The 10,160-nt window shown below is 39.7% G+C and overlaps 1 protein-coding gene across 1 annotated transcript; it reads right to left on the bottom strand.

Moving 5' to 3' along the window:
• Positions 1 to 5,314: 5,314 nt before the first annotated feature.
• On the bottom strand, positions 5,315 to 5,742 carry LOC119649933 (DNA-directed RNA polymerases I, II, and III subunit RPABC5). Its single transcript, XM_038052352.1, has 2 exons — positions 5,561 to 5,742; positions 5,315 to 5,502 (listed from the first exon to the last, which is right to left on the bottom strand). The coding sequence occupies exons 1-2, from the start codon at positions 5,653 to 5,655 to the stop codon at positions 5,394 to 5,396; spliced, it is 204 nt and encodes a 67-aa protein (XP_037908280.1). The 5' UTR covers positions 5,656 to 5,742; the 3' UTR covers positions 5,315 to 5,393.
• Positions 5,743 to 10,160: the final 4,418 nt, after the last annotated feature.

Raw genomic sequence — 10,160 nt, 5'->3', positions numbered from 1 at the left:
GACTCGTTATTGTTACCATAATAGGAAAATAATTAGTTTCCTTGATTGTTTGGTACATGCTAATCATACAAATCTCAAAATTTAAATTCAGAATGCTTTCGCAAATAAGTTAAATGATGAAATAGTTTACACTTTTCAGAAAGTGTGTGATTTCTTCAAAGCATCATCCCTTTGGGTTCTTATTTTTATTTGGCTAAGATAAATTTAGCAATGATGTAAGCTGTGCATACATAAGGCCTAACTGTCCTAAAATGAGGGTCTCAATACTCTTCTCTATAGTAAGCTCCTGTGCGTTGCTCCTGCTCTTATTACTGCAGTCATTGCTACTAAGCTAAATTGAATGCGGTCAATACAACCATAGTTCCCGATGCCCTTCCTTTAGATGTACAAATCATATTGCTACAGTCAAGTTACATTGGTCTGCAAAGAAAGACTCCATCAAATAAAGTTTTCATGGATGTTTCAATATATTGAATCCATATCTGCTTTACATTTTTATAGTTACGCACGTACACATTTTCTGAAATACAATTTTTTACATTCTCGATTGTATTGTTTCGTGTTTAAAATTCGCATTTTTATCTATTTATCTATCATTTTAAAATGATTGATAGAAGAGAGATATAACCTAACGTTGTTTCGCTATTCCCATTATGTGTTAAGGCCCTCATATCACCCACCTGAATGCAGGTGATGTGAGGACATTTTCTCGATTTTTTTCGATAACTTAGTAAATGTTTATCAAAAAACGGTTAGCAGCATTGATTAATACATACTGTGAAGTATTTGTAAGCTTAACAATTCATTCGAAATCAGAATTTTGAAAAAAAATCTTTGGTATATTGTATTACCTAGTCGCTGAACAGAGGATTTGTCCAAATACGAACCAGAAAATGGTGGGGATTTTAACAAAATGATTTAATTTTCTTAGCTGTAAAATTTTCGATTGTTTGACATAACAAATTTTTTTTTCGACAGATTGAAAATCCTTCGTTCTGCGATAAGTGGGTAAAATTGGGCATCGATTGGAGTAGTTTTTTAATAATCGTTTCCACCGCAAAGACACTTACAAAAACACGATTCTGAAATAAAACCCCGTTGAAACGCAAGTCTATGAAGGACGCAAGTTTAAATACAAATTTATGTGAAACAAGTCGGGAAACCGGAAGCTTGACGCTTCAGGTATAAAAGGTTTTGTGTTTCTCTATGTGAGGAGCATAACGCAGTTCTCCATTGGCTGATAATATTGGATCGACATATTTAAATCGCTCAGTTCTGTCAATGGTAGTAACCTGCCCAGAACTGAGCGATTTAAATATCCCGAGTGCATGACAGCTCTGTGTCACATAGCCAAAAATTCCAGTACCCTCTATTTTTTAGAAAGCGATTTAAATAAATCATTTGATGGAAAGTCTCATAAACGTTCATGCTCCTACAGAGGAAACTGCAGAGTCGGAGAAGGATACCTTCTACGAGGCAGTTGAGCGGACCCTCGATATCAAAATCATACTTGGAGATTTCAAGAGTCAAGTAGGGAAGGAGCCCGTATTCAGGCGATACGTCGGCTCCCATAGCTTACATAGGGATACCAATGATAGCGGACTGCGCATTATCCAGTAGCAGTATCGCGCGAAATGGTTGTTGGAAGTACCGGAAAGCGGCTCACAAACATACATGGGCCTCTCGAGATGGGGCCACTTTCAACCAAATTGATTACGTGTAGATTGAATGCCGCCACCTCTCAGCCAGCGGGGGCCAATAAAGACTCGGACTACTATCTCGTTGGCATGGTGCTCCGAGCTCGAATTACGACACCACCTAAAATCCCCTCTGACAATCAAGTTAGAGTGAATACTGAAGGCATCCACAACACAGTCCTCCGCGACACCTATAAGAGGGAAATGGAGGCCGTAATAACCGCAGTCTACAGAGATCCTGGAAATGAAGCATAAACAAATGATGTTCACAACCACCTGAAGAACGTTATCATTCACACGGCCACAAAGATACTTGGCCCCAGCCGTAAAAAAAGTCGAAACGGCTGGTTTGACGATGAATGTAAGCTAGTTACGGAACCGAAGAATGCCGCATACCGAGTAATTTTGCATTCTCAAAGAACGCGGGCACGTGCAGAGACTTATCGCGAACTCCGTCGAGCGGAGAAGCGAGACGGAAAAAGGAAGCCTGGGAGAACCAACAAGTCTGTGAACTAGAAAAGTACAGGTAGCAACCGCACCAGGCGCGGAAATTTTACCAACTAGTCAGCAGGATGAAGCCTTATACACCTCGATGCTCATCCTGCCGAGACAAAGAGGGATATCTTATTTCTGACAGAATGGACATATTGGAGCGATGGGTTGAGTACTTTGATGAGCTACTGAACAACCAGAACATCGGCGAGTTGGAGGTCCCGCCAACGGAAGACGACAGACAAATACTGCCACCACCAAGTACAGGAGAAACAGTCCGTGCAATTCATCGGGTAAAAAATCATAAGTCGCCAGGAGCCGATGGAATTACAGCCCAATTGGTTAAATATGGAGGCGACCAATTACACAGTGCAGCAATTATAGAAGTATCACGTTCCTGAGTACCATCTATAAGATATTCTCCTCTATCCTGCTAGGCCGGATAGCCCCATATGCCCAGAACATCATTGGCCCATACCAAAGAGGCTTCACTCCAGGCAAATCAGCAACAGATCAGATTTTCTCTCTGCGGCAAGCGATGGAAAAACTGTTGGAATATGGACAACAGTTGCACCATCTATTCATCGACTTTAAAGCCGCCTATGATAGCATAGCCAGAGTAAAACTGTACACGGTCATGAGAGAATTGGGTATCCCAACGAAATGGATAATATTGACTAGGCTGACCCTGACCAATGTGCGAGGCCAGATAAAAGCAGCAGGATCACTCTCAAGACCATTCGACATCAACAACGGTCTACGACAAGGGGATGCCCTATCATGCGTCCTCTTTAACCTGGTCCTTGAGAAAGTGATCCGTGATGCCGAGGTAAATGCAAGAGGTACAATCCTTTTTAAGTCCACCCAACTACTGGTCTATGCTGACGATATCGATATCATGGGTAGAACCACCCGAGACGTACAAACTGCCTTCATCCAGATCGAGCAGGCGGTAACTGGCGCGAGATCTTGGGCTGCACATCAATGAAGGCAAGACAAAATATATGGTGGCAACGTCAGCACCGAAAACGAACCAGCCAACAACATCAAATCACACTGGTTAAACGAGAAAAATAAAGATAGGAGAATACAACTTCGAGACCGTTGATAATTTCTCCTATCTAGGGTCGAAAATCACAACCGATAACAGCTACGACGATGAAATCTGCGCACAATTGCTGTCAGTCAACAGAGCCTATTTCAGCTTACAAAAACTGTTCCGCTCGAAACGTCTCACCATAGGGACAAAGCTCTTACTGTACAAGACAATGATCTTGCCAGTCCTCATGTATTCCTCGTAGACTTGGATTCTTAGCAAGAAGAATTGCGGACTCTTGGCCGCGTTCGACAGAAGAATCCTCCGAAGAATTTTTGGCCCCCTACATGACGATGGACGATTCCGTAGCCTACATAACGACGAAATATATGAGCGATACCATGACCGTTAGGTTGTGGATAAAATGCTGCTGAATAGGTTACGGTGGGCGGGTCACTTAATCCGTATGGATAAGGATGATCCAACCTAGAAAGTCTATAAGGGCAATATCTATGGTAAAAAAAGAAGACGAAGCAGAGCCTGCCTAAAATGGAGCGATGGCGTAAGTCAGGACGCCAGACAACTTTTGAGATATCGAATTGGTGGATCTCGGCGAACAACCGAGATGTCTGAAGTTCCTTATAAAGGCAGGCCTAGACCGGATACCGGTTGTTGCGCCGTTGATGATGATTTGATGGAACGTCCTGTATTGATAATAGTCAACCTCATACGCTTCACACTTTAATATTATTAGCAAATGCGACGAATTTAACTTACAACAGATATAAAAGAAGGCTGGGGAGAAGTAGATTCTTCGTGAATGGAATTTTAATATTTCATTCGAATGTCAATTATTCTCGTTAATTATGATGCCAGCATCTTATTTGTATGACTTAGGATGCGGTAATTTCGCACGAAATGAATAAGTTTGAACTGCTATAACTTTGACACTAATACTTGGATTTCCATAACCCTTGACATGTGTATGCACGAGGCTGTCTTTTATGTCGGTGCAATTTAGTACTCCTAGGATGAACTGAAGGCGAGTTTTTCAATCAATTTCTAAAAGTTGGTAATATACTATTAGTAAGTTTATTTGAGCAGATATCGAATAGAATAAAATGGGACATATCTTGAGGCTTAGATTTTAGATAAGTGTTTTACAAAAATCCGTAAAAAGGACTGGAGAAAAGTAGATCTTTCATAAATGTGACTTTAATATTTCACGTGAATGTCAATTATTCTAGTTGATTACGACGTCAGCATCTTATTTGCATGGCTTTGGAAGCAGTTAATTCGTGCGCGAAATTGTTAAGATTTCACTACTATAACTTGGGAGAAAAGTGCGTGTGGCAGACACAGTCGATTTTAATAAGGTTTTGTTTTACACATAATCTTAATAAAAAGCCAAAATGACTACCACACCTCCCCCCTAAAATTCAAGGTAGAATGATGTAGCTCACTGTATGCGTTCACGGTTTCCACATTTCCACCATTTGGTGTCAATCGTTATAACCGTTTCTGAAAAAAGTGCGTGTGACAGATAGACGGACAGTAAACCAATTTCAATAAGACTTTGTTTTAAACAAAACAAGTGAGAAACTTTGTTCTATATAGAAGACAAGAAATGTTTACACAGTTGATTTTTAATTAATTTTGTGTGGTGAAATTATGACAAACGACCGCCAGGAAATTGAACATTGCAAGGACAAATACATGACGGAAAATCTATAACGGCAATTGCTGGAAATAGATTTCGGAGCAGATATGCGATCGGTAAGTCCTCAGTTCGAAAGGGGAACTATTCTACTAGCATCTAACTATACGCTAATCGCAAGATAAAGCGGACATTGACACTGGGCTTAAAAATGCTCCAAAATATATACAAATAGCTTTGGAATTCACATTGCAAAAATTGTTAAGCGGTACTTTCTGCAGCTGGGTGGAGGATGGGATCATCTGAGGCACATAGTCGCTCCTGGGGATCGTCCTATTACTTTACGATATCTCACAAATCGCGATGTCTTACCATTTTTACTAATTCTACTGTAATAGAAACTACACGGTGTAGAAGGAAAACACTTTGAGGTTATATTAAATAACTTATATTTAACCACTCATTTGCCTTGCCATTAATTACATCCGTATTGCTTATGTCACTAACGATTCTACTTTTCAAGGGGAGCATAATTCAGCAATTTCTCGATCAAATCAACATGCCCCAACAGCATCCTTCGACAGCAATATCGCTTCAACCCCAAAGCATCGAGAGCGTCACTGCAAAATTGAGTTAATATTTTCATTGATTCCTTAAATTGCTCAAATATATGCTTACCCTTCAGTGTATTCTGCTTGAAGCAATCCTAGGTATGCTTCCCATTTATTTCCAATTACCTTGCCGCAGGTGAAACAGCGAACGGGGATAATCATCTTGAGTCCCACTTGACGAATTTACAGAAAATACCAGACTAACAAGTTGACGTTTCGACACTACTAGCTTCTAAGATCTTCTTCTTTTTATTGCAAATTGTGGGTAGTTGTGAGCTGCGAAACAAAATAGTAATATATCGAACGCAGCCATGTTACGATAACTTCTAATCGTCGTTAAGTCGATCAAAAAGAAAGAATAGAACAAAGTTTCCGGCCCAATATTAGTCCTTTATTAAATAAAGTTTAAGGTTTAAGGTTAAGGGAATTGCAGTTTCCTCAAGCGAGAAATGTTAGATATACAATTTGTTTTATAAATGGGTAAGTAAAACTCTTGTAATACTTTTAGAATGAAATTAGTGATGACGACGACTTTAATGATTTTCATATATGTTGTGTACATATTTATATATATACATACAGTGGATGGCGAGACTGTTAGAGCGACGTTTGAAAAAATACATAATTTGAATTTATATGCAAGGAAAAGTAAGAAACATGTTACCAATTTTTGCAGATTATTTATATTGTCAAACAGTTTTGAGTAGACATTTTAAATATACTTAAAATAATCCCATAACGTTAAATATAAAATTTTTTTAAATTTAATTTACTAATTAGGTAAGCCGTCTATTGCTACATTTAATGCAGTTTATTTTTACTTCTGTCAACTGTATCTTATTATATATTGCTGGAAAACTTTGTGTTTTTATTGGTACTCGAAGGCTTTTTGAATTTTTTCTAAAAAGTTCTGCTCTTCTTTGGTCTTTTGGCATGAAGCAGAGTCGTACACAAATACAAAGTTGCAATTCAATAACCATTTATGTACTTTGAGTATTATTCTTATTTCCAAGACCTTTATATATTGGCCTTGCCTTATTGCCTATTAAACAATTTATTGGCGCTCTCTACTTTTGCTGCCAATCATTAACCTGGCGTTAATACTGAATGCTTGATCCTTTCTACGATGCCATCTCTCTGAAATTTTTTACCGGTTCTTTTGCTCACAAAACCTGATTTGCGTTCGATGCATACCTGTATATCGAGGATTCGTCAGAAAGGTAAACTCGGAAAACATTGTTGAGTTTGGACTTTGCAAAACAGAGATTATATGGAAGCTAAATGGCTGATTATTTCTATGGTATAAGCAAATCGGGGAAACCGGAAGCTTGACGCTTCAGGTATAAAAGGTTTTGTGTTTCCCTTTGTGGGGAGCATACCGCAGTTGTCCATTGGCTGATAGCATTGACTTGAGATATTTAAATTGCTCAGCACTGTCAGCTGCAGTAACCTGCCCAAAACTAAGCGAATAGAGATATTTAATCTCGGGTCAATGCTATCAGTCAATGGAGAACTGCGTAATGAATTTGTTTCACGCATTAATGCGACCTGGATGAAGTGACATTCCACAACTGGTGTTCTTTTGATGTCCGTCTGCCGCTCTCTATAGTTGTGAGTGTTGGCCGACTATAAAAAACAATGAATGGCGTCTTGCGGTAATGGAGACGAAGATTTTGCATTGCACCGGTGGTGTGACACGTTTTGATTACATCCGAAATGAGAAACCCCGAGGAAGGCGTCTTCGATGGTACAGTCACGTAATTCGCATTAACGAGAATTCACTTACTAAAATTGCTCCGAACATCGAAGTCAATGGTAAGTGACCAAAAGCCCGGCCGAAACAACGGTGGGTTGATACGCTGGATGGGCATTTAAAAGCCTCGAAATTGCATCCAGATTAGGCATTTGACAATATAAAATGGCAAAATCGATCACGACGAGCCGACCCCGCTTGTGAACAAGACAAAGAAAAAACAAGATGATGTGAGGAGCGATGAGCGCATGACAGCTCCGTGTTGCATAGTTAAAAATTCCATTGCCCTCTATTTTCTAGAAAGCGATTTAAGTAAGTCATTTGATGGAAAGCCCTGTGTTGATAATGGTCAACCTCATACGCCTCACACCCTGAGTTCAATATTATTAGCAAATGCCAACAATTTAACCAACATCAAATATAAAAAAGGGCTAGGGAGAATTAGATTCTTCTTGAATGGAACTTTAATATTTCACTCGAATTTCAATTATTCTCGTTAATTATGATGTTATCATCTTATTTGTATGGCTTAGAATGCTGTTAATTAGCACGAACTTCTATAACTTTGACACTAATAGTTGGATTTTCATGGAACTTGGCATGTGTATGCACGAGACTGTCCTCTATGTCGGTGCAATTTGGTACACCTAGGATGAACTTAAGGGGAGTTTTTTAGTCAATTTTTAAAAGTTGATAATATACTATCAGTAAATTTATTTGAGCAGATACCGGAATGGGACATCTCTCGAAGATTAGATTTCACATAAGTGTTTTACACGAAACCGTAAAAAGGGCTGCAGATAAATAGATTCTTCATAAATGCCACTTTAATATTTCACGCGAATGTCAATTATTCCGGGTAAGGTAGCAGATATCGGAATGGGACATATTTTGAGGCCTAGATTTCATCTAGACGCACCACCCTGATTTTTTTCGGATTTTTAGGTTGGGTAGTTTCCGAAAATGAGTCCTGTCTCACTGCGTGCGTACATTTTGACTCCTTACTAACGCACTTTGCAATTTATGCCAAAACTAATGTGAGTTTCGGAAAGTACAAATCGAGACCTTTCATTTGATACCCTACACAATTATATTCGGTGAAAACAATTTTTGAATCCCCCCTTTGCATGTATGGAGAGCCCCCCTTTAAACTCCACCTAAATTTATGCCACTCACTGTATGCGTGGGATTTCATACCTCCCATCTGTCCACCAAATTTCGTTCGGATCGGTTTAGCCGTTTTGGAGAAAAATGCGTGTGACAGACAGACAGACAGACATTGAATCGATTTTAATAAGGTTTTGTTTTACACAAAACCTTAAAAAGGGAAAGGGCAAGCAGATTCTTCATGAATGGACTTTCAATATTTCATTCGAATGTCAATTATTCTCGTTAATTATGAGGTCAGCATGTTATTTATGGCTTAGGATGCGGTAAATTCGCAGGAAATTGATATGGTTGAACTGCTATAGCTTTGACACTAATAGTTTGATTTCCATAAGATGTGGCATGTATATGCATGCCCTCTATGTCGGTGCAAAATTTAGTTTTCCTAGGATAGATGGGTTTTCAAGCCAATTCCTAAAAGTTGATAATATTCTATTAGTAAGTTTATTTGAGCAAATATCGGAATGTGGCATCCTTCGAAGCTTAAATTTCATATAAGTGTTTTCCACAAAACCTTAAAAGGGGCTAGGTAGAAGCAGATTCTTCCTAAATATGAATGTAAGATTTCACGTGATTCTCAATTATGATTCAAAGCAAGATTAAAACCGCCCCCACCGTCCCGTCATTCTTCGACGAGAGCTAACACCCCAAGGACCTTGATCTCTACACACACGTATTGGTTCACTTGTATACTTCCCGGAAGTCCTTGCAGCCACCATATGGGAGTCCATCTGAGGTGCTGAACAGAGGGGAGCACTTCTTCAAGTTTTTTCTGAGTCCAGGTTAAAGTCTTTTGTCTCCGGGGCTGAGGTTTCGTGGGGAAAGGGTGCACGGTGCGTGAGATTTGATGTGCGTCCCTAAAATTGGCGGACCAGGAGTTGGGTTTTTCACTGAAGCACTGTTTCAGCTGGGGGTGGGGTCCAGCTTCGCACGAGAATTATGCAATTCCCCGCGGAGTGAAACTCACCCGCCTGAGTGGTTCGCCTACTTGTGGGTAGCGGGGTGAAAGTCACGAAGCTGGCGGAGCAATCGTGGAGGTAAAAAAAAGTAGAAAGTGATCGGCGAAAAAGAGTTGCATAGTTTTTTTTTGAATTGAATTTAAAAAAAATATAAAAGACATTGTTTTGTAATTGAGCTTTCATAATTAATAAATGATTTAAAATCTCGTGGCCATTCAACATCAACAACTGTCTAAGACAAGGGGATGAAATAAAGATAGGAGACTACAACTTTGAGATGGTTGAAAATTTCTCCTATCTAGGGTTGAGAATCGCAACCGATAAATGCAACGATGAAATCCACGCACGGTTGTTGGCTGCCAAACGAGTCTATTTCAGCTAACAAAAACTGTTCCGCTGGAAACGTCTTACCATAGGGTCAAAGCTCTCACTGTACAAGACTATGATCTTGCCAGTCCTTATTTATTCCCTGGACACCTGAGTTCTTAACAAGAAAAATTGCGAACTCTTGTCTGCGTTCGAGAGAAGAATCCTCCGAAGAATTTTTGGCCCCCTACATGAGGATGGACGATTCTATAGCCTACATAACATCGAAATCTATGACTGATACCATGACCGTCTGGTTGTGGATAAAATCCGGCTCAACAGTTTGGAGTGGGCGGGTCACCTAATTCGTACGAACGAGAATGATCCAGCCCGGAAAATCTATAATGGCAATATCTATGGTAGAAAAAGAAGACGAGGCAGACTCTGCTTGAGAAGGAGCGATGGCGTAGGTCAGAACGCCA

Source organism: Hermetia illucens, chromosome 2 (genome assembly GCF_905115235.1).
Source record: "Hermetia illucens chromosome 2, iHerIll2.2.curated.20191125, whole genome shotgun sequence".
NCBI classification, from domain to species: Eukaryota; Metazoa; Arthropoda; class Insecta; order Diptera; family Stratiomyidae; genus Hermetia; species Hermetia illucens.
Note: the sequence above shows the minus strand (reverse complement) of the source record. Positions and strands in the feature narration are given on the sequence as shown.

Coding starts and splice junctions, on each gene's coding strand:
- LOC119649933 (XM_038052352.1), bottom strand. CDS start 5,655: ATGATTATCCCCGTTCGCTGTTTCACCTGCGGCAAGGTAATTGGAAAT. Junction 5,503..5,560: donor CAAGCAGAATACACTGAAGG/GTAAGCATATAT, acceptor TCAATTTTGCAG/TGACGCTCTCGATGCTTTGG.